This window comes from Oncorhynchus mykiss, chromosome 22, assembly GCF_013265735.2.
Source record: "Oncorhynchus mykiss isolate Arlee chromosome 22, USDA_OmykA_1.1, whole genome shotgun sequence".
Taxonomy (NCBI): Eukaryota; Metazoa; Chordata; class Actinopteri; order Salmoniformes; family Salmonidae; genus Oncorhynchus; species Oncorhynchus mykiss.
The window spans coordinates 3,330,895-3,346,790 of NC_048586.1; the positions used below are offsets into that span (position 1 = coordinate 3,330,895).

The 15,896-nt window shown below is 40.9% G+C and overlaps 1 protein-coding gene across 1 annotated transcript in view; it reads left to right on the forward strand.

The window, feature by feature from the left end:
* The first annotated feature begins 672 nt into the window (after positions 1-672).
* The window catches only part of itgbl1 (integrin, beta-like 1), a 115,299-nt gene continuing 100,075 nt past the window's right edge, over positions 673-15,896 (forward strand). The window contains exons 1-2 of the mRNA XM_036958515.1: positions 673-937; positions 6,995-7,188. Of these exons, the coding sequence (XP_036814410.1) occupies positions 846-937; positions 6,995-7,188 (286 nt within the window). The 5' untranslated portion in view covers positions 673-845. The remainder of the gene's footprint in view (positions 938-6,994; positions 7,189-15,896) is intronic.

Here is a 15,896-nt window from a genome sequence, read left to right on the forward strand (position 1 = left end):
CAGACCACAGGCCTCAAATAGAAATCCTAAATAGTGAAAATATACCACCAAAATTAGGATTTTCCTGGCAATAGCATGCAGCGGCAGTTGGTTGGCAGTGCCTGCGTGGCTTAAATCAGTGTATATTATTGGTTTAGACAAGTCCATAATCCTTAAAAACCCACCAGTCAGTGCAATCATGACATGGAAATTCAATACATGACAATTATTTAGGTAACTGTATTGCAACAGTAAAAATAAATTGCACCCACAATTAATGAATTGCAGGATTGTGGGAATCAGTCATTTGTCAGGTGTCTTCCAATAATCACAAAATAAAAAATCTAAATAGGCCTATAATTATTTTAAAAAATGTACACAATTGAAAAATGCTAATAAAATATTTAAATGTTCAATGAATACTGCTTTGCAAAATTTGTTCATTAGTTTGACCATGGTCAGGTATAGTACCTATTAGGGTACTTTTGATTCAATACTTGTCTTTGATCAAGAAACTCAGGACTCAGGAAAGAAAGAGAAAAAAACAACGATAAATCATATGTATGAAAGACTGTTTCTAATTACATAACTGTGACTGAACTTTTCTTTTCTTCTTTGGCAGGTTCCTCCTCTCCAACTCCTGCCCAGGACTCAGCCTGAGAGAGTCACAACTAATCAAAGGCACTTGTATGGAGAGAGAGAAGGGTTGACCAGTTCTGTCCAACCCGTTGCTCATTCTCCCTCTCTCTCTCCTCCTCTTCCTCACTCCTCCTCTTCCTCGCTCCCTCTAGCTCTCCCTCTGTTTGGGAAAAAAGGGGGTAAATTCTTGTAGGCGACTTCACTCCAGGTTTCTGTGGGATTTAAACATGCGTGCGGAGGCTTTGGTGAACTGTATGTTAGTTCCCTTGCTTCTTATTCTGCTCACGGCTGTCGAGCAAAGTTTGTTACAATCGCTGGGGTGAGTTTTGGAGTTTCACCATGGCTTTCTTTTTCACTTAGTTTGGGGGTTTCAAAGACAGAGAGAGAGAGAGAGAGAGAGAGAGAGAGAGGGCAGAGAGAGGTGAGATCTGCTGACTGGGTGAACGTTTAGAAGTAGAAAAAGGTGCCGTTACAGTAGTGTACGTAAATGTGGTTGGTTAAGTTTGAAACTGTCAGATTCTCTATTATGGAGTACAAGTTTTTAATTTTATTGACACGTAAGAAAGTTGCTACCTCTGCACTGGGTAGGTGTTTTCAAAGGACATTATGTGATTTTGAAACGTTATTGAACAAATGTTACATCAATAGTGGAAAAGAATGTCTATGTCACATGAACTGTATCTGTACAAAGTGGTGATGACAATTTGTTTTACATAAATCAAGCTGCATTTGCAGGATATGAAACCATTCCCTTGACATGTCATGAGCGCTTGTTTTGTGGTGTGTTGTATCATGCATCTGCATTTCTTATGATACTACACAAACTAAACAAAAATAGACAGTGAAATAGTTGTCTGATGTGAATGTGGGAAACCACATCTTCCTTTGCCTTGGCCTTGAAGGGGAGCCTGCAGTAAGTATTGCCACATGACATTGCAGAGCATAGTCTGTAAACTGGACTCAGCTGAGGAGAGGAGGTATTTACTCAAAATAGGTGCACCAGGGGGCTGTGTGTATGTGTGTGTGCGCGAGCGCGTGTGAATGTGGCCGATGTTGAGGCTGTGTAGGGTGTTTGTTGTTGTGTTATGTGGTTGGGTGGTAGGCCCCCCAAAATCCACAGCACATGTTAATTGGGAAATATAGAGGCTTTCTGTACCATTACTGTACATGTGACAGCTACGGTGAAGTCAAGGATTAATAACAGTATGTTGTTGTAGCCCATAGCTCAAATGCAGGGTTGAGTTTTTTCTCCCTGGTTGGTTTGTGTTTGTTAATGTGCCACCATTACTTTTAGATAAGGTATGCATGCATTATTCCATAAAGAGTGTAATAAGCTGTTCCTTTATCAAATTGGGAGTGGCAGGAATATTTGATATTTGGGTTTTACTCACCCCTTGGAATATTTCTGCTGTTCCTGAACAGGAAAGGCCTTAGCATGTGAGGCCAGGAATAGAAAAGAATGTCAGAAACCTAGACCAAAAGACTCACTGGGAAATCTCCGAGTGAGTGGGACAGCAAAACAAAAGCTTTGAAAGATCGCCCGTCTGGAGTTGCAGTCCAAGTGGAATGACTGTACAGCCAGTTTGCTACAGCAGGGAAATAGTTCTGCAACAAGAGGAAATGTGAATTATTATGTGGATTATAATTAAGGAACATTTTTGTAGGGGGTGATACATTTTTTTGTACGGGCAAATCAAGTCTGAAATTTCAAAGTGGAAAATTGCTAACTTTAGAATCCTTTGAAAAACTCATATACACTACAAGTTTGCATTTCCTGCTTTGCAGGAATGTTCTCAGCAACAAGAGAGTGATCAAATTGAGATCCTATATCTGTATCTGTACAGTATGTTCTTTTCTTGGTTCTCATTCTCCATTCCAACCTGGTTTCAATGCGGAAGACACATTTTAGTTGACTGCATTCAGTTGTACAACTGAGTAGGTATCCCCATTTTCCTTTCCTTTTAACCTATTTGAAATGACTCGGGACTCTGTCTCTCTTTCCTGAACATTGAACATTGACATACTTGTGTCTGTAGACTGTAGGTTTCTACCCCAGCTCTAACCTCGGCCATTATCAGTTGAATTACATAACACAGAGAAACATTATAGCTATTGTCAAATGACCATTTTCTTATATTGCACTGGTTAGCTGTTGTCATACAGTAGCTCACCAGCCATAGGAGGTATTTCTGCCTTTAGAGTACACTAGGTATTGGTTAGTTCACATTATGCTTAAAATAGGACGTGAATAGTAACATAAATTACATTACAATGAGATAATCCATTCATTTGTGAGATACTCCTACAGCATTTGCAGAGCTGAACGTTCAGGAGCCACAAAAGATTTACAGTCAGAGAGAGAGAGGGAGAAGGTGGGAGAGAGAGAGGGGGAAAGAGAGGAAAAACAAGAGAGGGGAAGCGGCATGGAGAGAGAGGAGAGGATAGGAAGACAGAGAGAGTGAGAGAAACAGTCAGAAAGAAAGGGAAAGTGAGTACGATTACAATTAAAGCTGTAAAACTTCACACAGTCACCTTGCACCTATAGACAAATTACTTTTTCACAGGAAGTAAAATGAGGGAAGAAAGTGAGGGAAGAGTGAACAGAGGCATTCTTGACTCTTGAGATGGGGATTGTTGCCAGAGACCAGCACTGTTTACAAAAGGAAACACACATTACTATTCCCCAAAAGAAAATGGAAAAAGTTAAAAGAAGGGATGAGGAAAGGTATAGCATAGATATAGAATGTAGAGTGCGATCAGAGAAAATTCACACCCCTTGACTTTTTACGGATTTTGTTGTGTTACATGCTGAATTTTAAATGGATTAAATTGAGATGTTTTGGCACTGGCCTGCACACAACACCCCATAATGTCACAGTGGAATGTTTTTCTATATTTTGTATTAAAAAGGAAAAGCTGAAATGTTTTGAGTCAATAAGTATTGAAACTCTTTGTTATGGCAAGCCTAAATAAGATCAAGAGTAAAAATGAACTTAACAAGACACATAATACGTTGCATGGACTCACTCTGTGTGAAATAAGTGTTTAACATAATTTTTTTATGACTACCTCATCTCTGTAGCCCACATATACAATTATCTGAAAGGTGGATTTCTGTAAAGTGGATCTGTAATTATCTGTAAAGTGGATTTCAAACACAGATTCAACCATAAAGACCATGGACTTTTTCCAATGCTTCGCAAAGAAGAAAGGGAACCTATTAGTACATGCGTCTTTTTTTTTAAAGCAGACATATCCCTTTGAGCCTGGTGAAGTTATTAATTGTACTTTCACTGCAAAGATACAGGCATGCTTCCTAACTCAGTTGCCGGAGAGGAAGGAAACCGCTCAGGGATTTCACCATGAGGCCAATGGTGACTAAAACAGTTACATAATTTAATGGTAGGTGAAAACTGACGATGGATCAACAACACTGACGACACAATACTAACCTAATTGACAGAGTGAAAAGAAGGAAGCCTGTACAGAATACAAATTATTCCCAAGCATGCATCCTGTTTGCAATGTTTTGGGCAAGTCTAATACAACACATTACTGAGTACTACTCTCCATATTTTCAAGCATAGTGGTGGCTGCATCAAGTTATGGGTACCTAGCCGTGGGAAGATGCTTTGGAATGTGTTAAAACATGCATCCGGTTTTCAACAAGGCACTAAAGTAATACTGCAAAACAATTGGCAAAACAATTCACTTTTTGTCCTGAATACAAAGTTGTATGTTTGGGGAAAATCCAATACAAGTGCCAGTCTCCATATTTTCCAGCAAAGTGGTGGCTGCATCGTGTTATGGGTATGCTTGTAATTGTTAAGGACTGGATAGTTAATAAAAAATAAACAAAATGGAGCTAAACACAGGCAAAATCCTAGAGGACCTCTTTCAGTCTGCTAAACTTGCTTCTACAAAGTATTGACTGAGGGGTGTGAATACTTATGTAAATGAGATCTTTTTGTATTTCATTTTCAATAAATTAGCAACAATGTCTAAAAACATGTTTTTCCGTTGTCATTATGGGGTATTGTGTGTCGATGTTTGTGAAAAGATCAATCAGGCTGTAACACAACAAAATGTGGAACAAGACAAGAGGCATGAATACTTTCTGAAGGCACTGTACCTATAACACATAAGAATAAAGGCCAAGATGAGAAATCTAATTGACAGACAGCTCTAATACATATATACAACAAATGTATTATAGACACACTGTATGCAGAGAAGTCCACCTCTCCTCCTCCCTTATGTTCCAACCCCAGTACATTCAGTGCCTTCGGAAAGTATTCAAACCCCTTGACATTTTGCACATTTTGTAAGGTTACAGCCTTATTTCACAGTTGATGAAATCTTTTTTTCCCCTCATCAATCTATACACAATACATCACAATGATAAAGCAAAAACTGTTTTTTAGAAATGTTTGCAAAGGTATTACAAATTAAAAAAATAAACATCTAATTTACATAAGTATTCAAACCCTTTACTCAGTACTTTGTTCACACCTGTATTTGTGGAGTTTTTCCCATTCTTCTCTGCAGATCCTCTCAAGCTCTGTCAGGTTGGATGGAGAGCGTTGCTGCACAGCTATTTTCAGGTCTCTCCAGAGATGTTCGATCGGGTTCAAGTCCGTCTCTGGCTGGGCCACTCAAGGACATTCAGAGACTTGTCCCAATGCCACTCCTGCATTCTCTTGGCTGTGTGCTTAGGGTTGTTGTCCTGTTGGAAAGTGAACCTTCGTCCCACTCTGAGGTCTTAAGCACTCTGGAGCAGGTTTTCATCAAGGATCCCTCTGTACTTCACTCTGCTCATCTTTCCCTCGATCCTGACTAGTCTCCCAGTCCCTGTCGCAGAAAACCATTCCCAGAGCATAATGCTGCTTACACCACCATGCTTCACCGTAGGGATGGTACTGGGTTTCCTCCAGACGCTTGGCATTCAGGCCAAAGAGTTCAATCTTATTTTCATCAGAACAGAGAATCTTGTTTCTCATCGTTAATGTCATTTAGGTGCCTTTTGGCAAACCCCAAGAGGGCCGTCATATGCCTTTTACTGAGGAGTTGCTTCCGTCTGGCCACTCTGCCATAAAGGCCTGATCGGTGGAGTGCTGCAGCGATGGTTGTCCTTCTGGAAGTTTGTCCCATCAAGAGCTCAGCATATGTGGGAACTCCTTTAAGACTTTTGGAAAAGCATTCCAGGTGAAACTGGTTGGGAGAATGCAAAGAGTGTTCAAAGCTGTCATCAAAGCAAAGGGTGGCTAAAAAAATCTCAAATATAAAATATACAACGTTTTTGATTGCTACATGATTCCATATGTGTTATTTCATGGTATTGATGTCTTCAATATTATTCTATAATATAGAAAATAGTAAAAAAAAAAGACAAAATCCTTGAATGTGTAGGTGTGTCCAAACCTTTGACTGGTACTGTGTGTATATATAACATAGGGAAATCAAGTTTTTGACTGCACTGGGCCTTTAAAGCCATTTTGGCATTCAGAAGATTCAAGCCAAGAAGTATAGGCTATGACTTTTAAAAGTCAAAGAAGTACACTATATGCCATGATGTCTTGTAGATTTAATGTTTGTAAAATAGTTGTACAGCCTGGGGACATTTAGTAAGATGGCATTCATGGCACTCAGGGACCAAATCTGTGGTGGCTCTATATCTAAAAATGTTAGGGTACCTAAATCTACCTCTAAATCTACCTCTGTGCCAAATGTGGTTATTGTCTCAAAATAAGCCTTGTGAAATGTAAATTTTTTTACATTTTTTAAGATGACTACCAAGGTCTCCAGTGGCCAAATCTAAATCTATTCAGGGTAAATTAATCTACCTGAAAGCAAATTTGGTGCGTTTGTCTTGAAAAAGTCCAGATAAATAGTGCTAACGACAGCAGCCATTTTGTAAGATGGTCGCCACGGACGCCAGGGGTCAAATCTGGGGTGGCTTCAATCTAAATATTTTCAGGGTACATGAATCTACATCTTTTCCAAATTTGGTGCTTTTATCAAAGAAGTGAACAATTTATCTGCTTAACTGCCCCACTATAGGACATTGGGGATTAAAAATGGTCTCTCAGGTTCAATCCCAGTTGTAGGCAATAATTTTGTACTTTTATTTTTTCTGTTTCTAACCCTATCCCAAACCTAAACCTTAACCTTAATGTCAACACATTCCACAATCAATAGACGGCTCCACAGACTGCCCCATACGCCATAATTAAAAGGGCCAGCCATGCCATCTCTCTGTTGCTGCAGTTATGGCCAGTTATGGAGATTGTGTTGATAATAACATACTTAATATATACATCTACATATGATCTATAGGCTATAGAGATATAAAAAGCTAATCCTCTTGTTTTCCCAGGCAGGTATGTACGCTGTCTGCTGAGTCGTCCCAACGGCGGTGCAAGACCCCTGAAGGCCTTATCTGCAGTGGTAGGGGAGAGTGTGACTGTGGGGCTTGCATATGCCAGGTCGCAGAGCCAGGGAACTACTATGGACCACGCTGTGAATGCCATGACTGGGTCTGTGCTACATATGACGGGAAGACTTGTGGAGGTAAGGGATAGAGCGATACAGAAACACTCACTAAGTCAGCAGTAGGGTTCCTCTCAAGGGTTCTCTCCTCTGCACTTTGTCTTGTGACTGTTGCTCCCTCTTTTGGTTGATTGATTGAATTGTAAAGCATTTTATGTCATTAAAAAAATACTGTAGGTAACCATAGTACACACAGTACAAGGACATGTACTCTCACGGTTTGAAAAAAGTGCAGCAGACCAGGAACGTTTTTAACATGTCAGTGGATGTATGGTGCAACACGTTTTGACCCAGCTCGGTCTTCCAAAGATAAGTTATAAAGCAGACATCTTCTCTCTCAGATTGCAAACGTTCTGGAAAGCTCTTTGGTTTGACTCAACCAGACTGAAGACACCCCCGGGTTAGTGTGTGAGAAGAATAGCTCGGCCTCATCCTGGAGTCACACTAAAAATTCCCCTCCAGGTTTTATTAGGGCCTTTGATGTTCCCACAGGCTTTCATTGTAGGGGAGAGTTTGACAAATTTTTACATTCAGCATCACTCTGTCAAGGGAGTTATTTCAGGATGTTGAGAATCCCAGGGAATAATCAGAATGAATAAACATGACATACACATGACCTGCTCGTCGAACATCTCATTCCATTCAGCCACAAGAGCATTAGTGAGGTGATACTGATATTGGGCGATTAGGCCTGGCTCGCAGTTGGCGTTCCAATTCATCCCAAAGGTGTTCAATGGGGTTGAAGTCAGGACTCTGTGCAGGCCAGTCAAGTTCTTCTATACCTATCTCGGCAAACCATTTCTGTACGGCCCTCGCTTTGTGCACAGGGGCATTGTCATACTGAAACAGGAAAGGGCCTTCCCCAAACTGTTGCCACAAAGTTGGGAGCACAGAATCGTCTAGAATCTCATTGTATGCCTTAGCGTTAGGATTTCCATTCACTGGAACTAAGGGGCCTTGCCCAAACAATGAAAAAACAGCCCAGACCATTATTCCTCCTCCACCAAACTTTACAGTTGGCACTATGCATTGGGGCAGGTAGCGTTCTTCTGGCATCCGCCAAACCCAGATTCGGCCAGATGGTGAAGCGTGATTCATCACTCCAGAGAACGCGTTTCCACTGCTCCAGGGTCCAACGGCGGAAAGCTTTTCACCATTCCAGCCGACGCTTGGCATTGCACATGGTGATCTTAGGTTTGTGTGCGGCTGCTAGGCCACGGAAACCCATTTCATGAAGCTCCTGACGAACAATTATTCACTCAAGAATCCACTCATTTGAAGGGGTGTCCACCAGTGGTGTAAAGTAAAAGTAAAAAGTAAAAGTTAAGTTAAATTAAGTAAAAAAGTAAGTAAAATTACTTTAAAGTACTTTACTATTTATAGTTTGGACAACTTTTACTTTTACTAGAAAATAATGTACTTTTTACTCCATACATTTTCCCTGATTTGAATGCTTAGCAGGACAGGAAAATGGTCCAATTCACACACTTATCAAGAGAACATCCCCTATCATCCCTACTGCCTGTGATCTGGCGGAGTCACTAAACACAAATGCTTCGTTTGTATATTATGTCTGCTGGAGTGTGACCCTTCCTCTCTGTAAAAAAAGAAAAAAAAGAAAATGGTGCCGTCTGATTTGCTTAATATAAGGAATTTGAAATTATTTATATATTTTTATTTTTGGTACTTAAGTATATTTTAGCAATTACATTTACTTTTCATACTTAAGAATATGTAAATCCAAATACTTTTAAACTTTCACTCAAGTAGTATTTTACTGGGTGACTTTCACTTTTACTTGAGTCATTTTATATTAAGGTATCTTTACTTCTAACAAACACTTTGTACATTTTTTGGCACTTTTAACATAGGTCCTGTTGTTAACTTATATCCCAGCTATAATTCCTTGCATTATGCCTGGGAAGAAAACACTTACCCCAAGGAAAACATTTAGACTATTAACCCGCACAGCTACAAGGATGCACGTTCATGCTAGGTTTAGGACCTCATACTGAAGCTTATAGAGACCCCAACTGATATATAGAAAGATCTTTAAATGATCTACTTTGGTTTAGATACAAAAATCATGAATCCTCTAACACAATAAATTAATTTGACTTTGTGAAAATCTGTTTTTTGGCCCTAACTTGCTTACCACTTTTTCAATGTGGTTTCTTCCTTTACAGACTCCTTGAAATTATGACCTCTTCCTAAATATTTAAAATCAAAGTCTATTTGTCACGTGCACTGAATACAACATTACAGTGAAATGCTTACTTACAGGCTCTAACCAACAGTGCAAAAAGGTATTAGTTGAACAATAGGTAGGTGAAGAAATAAAACAACAGTAAAAAGACAGGCTATATACAGTAGCGAGGCTATAAAAGTATCTAGGCTACATACAGACACCGGTTAGTCAGGCTGATTGAGGTAGTATGTACATGTAGATATGGTTAAAGTGACTATGCATATATGATGAACAGAGAGTAGCAGTAGCGTAAAAGAGGGGTTGGCGGGTGGTTGGTGGGACACAATGCAGATAGACCGGTTAGCCAATGTGCGGGAGCACTGGTTGGTCGGCTCAATTGAGGTAGTATGTACATGAATGTATAGTTAAAGTGACTATACATATATGATAAACAGAGAGTAGCAGCAGCGTAAAAAGAGGGGTTGGGGGGAGGCACACAATACAAATAGTCAGGGTGGCCATTTGATTATCTGTTCAGGAGTCTTATGGCTTGGAGGTAAAAACTGTTGAGAAACCTCTTTGTCCTAGACTTGGCACTCCGGTACCGATTGCTATGCGGTAGTAGAGAGAACAGTCTTTGACTGGGGTGTCTGGGGTCTTTGACAATCAATTATTAGGGCCTTCCTCTGACACCGGCTGGTGCAGAGGTCCTGGATGGCAGGCAGCTTAGCACCAGTGATGTACTGGGCCGTACGCACTACCCTCTGTAGTGTCTTGCGGTCAGAGGCCGAGCAATTGCCGTACCAGGCAGTGATGCAACCAGGATGCTCTTGATGTTGCAGCTGTAGAACCTTTTGAGGATCTGACGATCCATGCCAAATCTTTTTAGTTTCCTGATGTGGAATAGGCTTTGTTGTGCCCTCTTCACAACTGTCTTGGTGTGTTTGGACCATTCTAGTTTGTTGTTGATGTGGACACCAAGGAACCTGCTCCACTACAGCCCCGTCAATGAGAATGGGGGCGTGCTCGGTCCTCCTTTTCCTATAGTCCACAGTAATCTCCTTAGTCTTGGTTACGTTGAGGGATAGGTTGTTATTCTGGCACCACCCGGGCAAGTCTGTGACTTCCGCCCTATAGGATGTCTCGTCGTTGTCGGTGATCAGGCCTACCACTGTTGTGTCGTCAGCAAACTTAATGATGGTGTTGGAGTCGTGCCTGGCCATGCAGTCGTGGGTGAACAGGGAGTGCAGGAGGGGACTGAGCACGCACCCCGAGGGAGCTCCAGTGTTGAGGATCAGCGTGGCAGATGTGTTGCTCCCTACCCTCACCACCTGGGGGCAGCCCGTCAGGAAGTCCAAGATCCAGTTGCAGAGGGAGGTGTAGTCCCAGGATCCTTAGCTTAGTGATGAGCTTTGAAGGTACTATGGTGTTGAACGCTGAGCTGTAGTCAATGAAAAGCATTCTCACATAGGTGTTCCTTTTGTCCAGGTGGGAAAGGGCAGTATGGAGTGCAATAGAGATTGCATCATCTGTGGATCTGTTTGGGCGGTATGCAAATTGGAGTGGGTCTAGGGTTTCTGGGATAATGGTGTGGATGTGAGCCATTACCAACATTTCAAAGCTCTTCATACGGTATTTGGACCAAATTATACATTTTGTGTATGGTTTCTTAGAAACAAGGGTAGCTCATACTACCCATTTGGCTCAACTTACCCCACTCTCTCCTTTCATCAGCATCTGGAAGGTCATTTAAATTTGACAGCCATTCATTTTAATAGAGATCGAAAAGTACATTTTGAAAGTGTAGTCAGTTGGTCTGACCGGTCGCTACTTTATAGGTACAGAATAAGAATGCTCTGGCCTTATTAGTTCTAGAACACACATCAGAGAAATCATACATTTTGGAATAGACAGCTTGCCATCCACATGCGTCATGGTGGCATTAGCTTCTGTTAGATAGCCAGTCTGTTTTTGAAGTTGGGCGGCCGTTCAGTTGACATTTCGGTAATTGTTCTCAGAAAGGAGATGTGCGTCCACACAAATCCATGGAGCTGGTTTGAGCTTGAGTGCACACCTCTCTAGCATCAAATATGTCCACTCTTTCCCTCATCCTCTTCAGTCTCTTGTGGTTATTGGCATTGTTCCTTGAAATACTAAAGAGTGCTGACATCCAGTCAGGGACTACAGGGATTATGGCTCTGGGCGTAATGAAATAAATGGATTTGGAAAAATAAAACATCTCAAGTTCGAGATTCTGTCTTGTAAATTTTTTTTTTTTTAAATAGTTTTGTCTTTTCAAGGGGAATTGATGTTAAGCTACTGTCAATCAAATGTGATTTTTTTTTAGCTGTATTGGGGTTCATATTTATTCCTGTTTCCTCTTATTAAGTGAAAGGGAAGCACTTTATGCATTGTTTATTAACATTTCTACAAGTATCTGAACATTTAACTGCTGTGCAGTCGCCAAACATTCCATATCCTGAACACCTGATACAAATTATCCTGAAACATCCTGCAATCTTTCTCCTTTGAAACCAGTGGAACTAAATCAAAGCATTCACACTGATGAATACCATCGTAACAGCTACTTTACTATCCAATTTCATGAACTTGAAAGTAATAAATATATTTCTTGGTGAAGATCTACAATCTTTAACAGGCCTAAAGGCATGTGTGTGTGTGTGTGTGTGTGTGTACATACATGGGTGTGCAATTGAGCTCCTTCAGGAGAGTGTGTGTTAGTGTATGTGTACGTGTGCACCAATGGAGGCTCCTCAGAGCTTATGCTTTTTAAATAAAACTATACTAAATATATTCACCAGTGGAGGCTGCCGAGGGGAGGACGGCTCATAATAATGGCTGCAACCGAGCTAATGGAATGTCATCAAACACGTTTGATGTATTTGATACCATTTCACTTATTCCACTCCAGCCATTACCACGAGCCCGTCCTTCCCAATCAAGGTGTCACCAACCTCCTGTGAACTTCACGTTACCAAATAATTGATTAAAACACACTGCTTTGCAATTAAGGTCTACAGTAGCCTCAACAACACTCTCTTGGGTAATGCTATGGTGTAGCCAGAGGACAGCTATGGGTACATTGATTTCAATACAAAACCTAGAATGCTCATGGTTCTCACCCCCTTCCATAGACTTACACAGTAATTATGACATCTTCCGGAGGACATCCTCCAACCTATCTAAGCTCTTGCAGCATGAACTGACATGTTGTCCAGCCAATCAAAGGATCAGAGAATTAATCTTATATTGAAAGCACAAGCTACATTTAGCTAGCACTGCGGTGGATGAAATGTGGTGAGTAGCTGACTTAAAGAGAGAGAAAGACAATTGTTTAACAGTTTTGAACACATACATTGATTCAAAAATGAGAGTGAGAGAGTATTTTTTTCACTTTCACTTACTTAGCTAGCGGATGCAGCTAGCTAGTTTAGCCTACTCAAACACCCAGCTTAAACAGAGAGGGATTCTATGCTAGCTAGCTGGGTAAGGCTATCCAACACTGGAACTCATGGTAAACTTTTATTGTAACTGATAAACCGCTTGCTGTACACTGTACTGCATGATTGTTGTGGGTTTACTAACTCTTTAGTTCTAGTAGATATGTAGATATGTTGACTAAGATGTTAGCTAATATGGTGACAACGATGTAGGTTGTGTGTATCGATTGGCGGTTTTGTTGTGTTGTGTTGTGCAATGAAGTCCACAAGTGAAGGGAAAATGTGAGAGGAGGAGGGTGTGTAGATGTGAGCAGGAATTATACGACGAGCAAAGTGATCAGGCTGTTTGTATGTGGCTGCTATGAAAGTGAACTGTGTGCGGGTGATCAGGGGTTTATTGATTCTGCTGATTCTGTTGAAAAACATTTCTTAAATGGAAGCAAACAAAACTAAATGGGAAAATAAAAATAAGGTCATGCTCCTAAAAACAAAAACGTGTCCTCCCTAATCTTAAATGGCACCGACCGCCACTGCTGTGCACCTGCATGCTTGCTTGTGTGTGAGGGAGAGAGTGATTTATTTGGGCAGACAGGTTGGGAGCTGGTAAGGAGCTCATTATGGTTCACGGGTCCGGAGAGTGAAGGTTCTGCCTCAGCCTGTTAATGGGGTTTCACTCACCCATACACACTGCAAAATGGGCCAATGTCTGCAGTTAGACTTTCACACACACACACACACACACTTGCATATTCATCCACGTGTGTGTAACTGCCTATAACCACACTCCTCACATGTCAATGTTATTCAAAACAGTAAGAAGACGACCAAATGGAGCATTTCTCTCTCTCACTGCATTTGCCAAGTTCTCTCTCCGCTGTACTGTGCCCAGCATCCATGCTCTTCCTGTGACTCACTTATCTCTGCCTCTCCCAACTGCCCCCAGATAGGATTCTATGGATTTTCCTCCTTAGGGCTAAACTATGGGTTTTCCTCCTCCAAACACATTAGCTGGGCTGACTTTGAACTTGAGCTTTTCCTTTGGATGCTATTCATCAGTGACACATGGCCTAGATGTACAGCTAGCCGAAGCAACAAGTAGCGACTGTAGCGACTCGCTGTTGAAGTTATCTGAGAATGAACTGGCTTAAATCTGCAAGAGATGTTCAGCAGCAAGATACATGTATGTTTTGCATGTTGAATTAGCTGTTTGTCACTGCAAAATGTCTGATCATGTGACATTTCTTAAAAGTTTGAGAGACAATACACTATTGTATCCGGTTTGCGATCTCAATCCGCCTGGAGGTTTGATTCGCATGAAGTCCTTGTTTCTTCTGTCCATCTGTTGTGCAGATAGAAAACACAATGTGCATAGTTTTTGTTGATAACAGTACGGCATGGCATGACGGTAGTCTAATTTAATATCAACACTACAAAGAGGTAACAGAGTTCACTCAGAGGTTGCAGATTCCTAATTTTCCCTGAAAACCCCCGGCGACATAATTCTGTATGCAAAAAGGGGCACTCTGCCGAGCGCTCCCAGGATCATGTCCTAAACATTCCCTATAAATGTCCATTACTGGGGGGAAATATGCTACTGCAATCCTGTGCAGGACTTACCTGTTATCTGTTTTGTTTTTGTCTTGGTTTGTCCCTGATCAACCTTGTATATTTCTGTCTATTGGCTTAATATAATCAGGAAAGAAAAACAACAGTAAAATAGGAGAGGATCCCAGGAATAAAGTCATATTTAGTGATGTATTGTATGTAAACAGCCACAACTTGGTTGAACTTTCCCCATTGTTGGTGTAGTAACCTTTAATTGGTGCACAATTAAAACATTTTATTCCTTTGGTATAATGTGTTTTTGTTCTGAACGTGGTCCTCTCAGACTCATGGCGACTCGACGTGGCAATGTTTCCATCCCTTTCACAGTGTTTCATTTTTTTTATAGGATTATTCTGTTTTTTAATGAGCCATGTGAAATAACTGGTTCCTCTCTCTCTCTCTCTCTCTCTCTCTCTCTCTCTCTCTCTCTCTCTCTCTCTCTCTCTCTCTCTCTCTCTCTCTCTCTCTCTCTCTCTCTCTCTCTCTCTCTCTCTCTCTCTCTCTCTCTCTCTCTCTCTCTCTCTCTCTCTCTCTCTCTCTCTCTCTCTCTCTCTCTCTCTCTCTCTCTCTCTCTCTCTCTCCCCTTTTCTCTGATGCCTAATCTTTTCCACTGTCAGACACACTAAGTGAGACCTGGGGCACAATAGGTTACCAGCAGCCTGTTCAAGGTGATCTAAACATTAATTATGTGCAAAGCTCATTCTTGAAGTAATCCTCAGATGAGGCTAGCGAGTGAATGTTGTTTAAAGATGTTAAAAACGTTGCAAATTGTTGTAGGTAGGTCAACCTTCCCATCCAGATCAAGGGGTTCTGCAATACTGCATAAACGGATGCAGTGAGTGAATTCCATGTCTTCCGTACTGAAGAAAAGTATTCACCTTCGCAGATGATAATGGTAATTCGGTCTTGCAAGTAACGATTTATTGCCAAATGGGTTATAATGACACTTTTATCTGCTTTATTCATTGAAGATGAATTAAAGGCCCAGTGCAGTCAAAAATGTGATTGCTTGTGTTGTATATACATTTCCACACTGTGAGGTTGGAATAATACTGTGAAATGTAAAAAGATTTGGATAATGCCCTTTTAGTGTAAGAGCTGTTTGAAAAGACCGCCTGAAATTTCAGCCTGTTTTGCTGGAATGGAGTTTTGGCCTGCCTGGTGAATTCGTTTATACACCAATAAAAGAGTTCCAAACCTCTCTGCCTATAACAGCTAGTTTTCAGTTTACCCCTCCCCAGTCCTAATAAAATTATTGCTTGAGAAATTGCTCTTGCAAAGAAGCTATTTTTTGTTATTTTTGACTGTTTTAAATGAAAAAAATCACAATAAGGTAATTACCCAGTCATTTGTACCCAGAAATGATATGATATTGAGATAAAAACATCTTCATTGGGCCTTTGAGCAACTCATTTTGCATGGGTCAGATGCTCTCAACCCTTTTGGTACGCCAACTCTCCTTCTCTTCCCCCAGA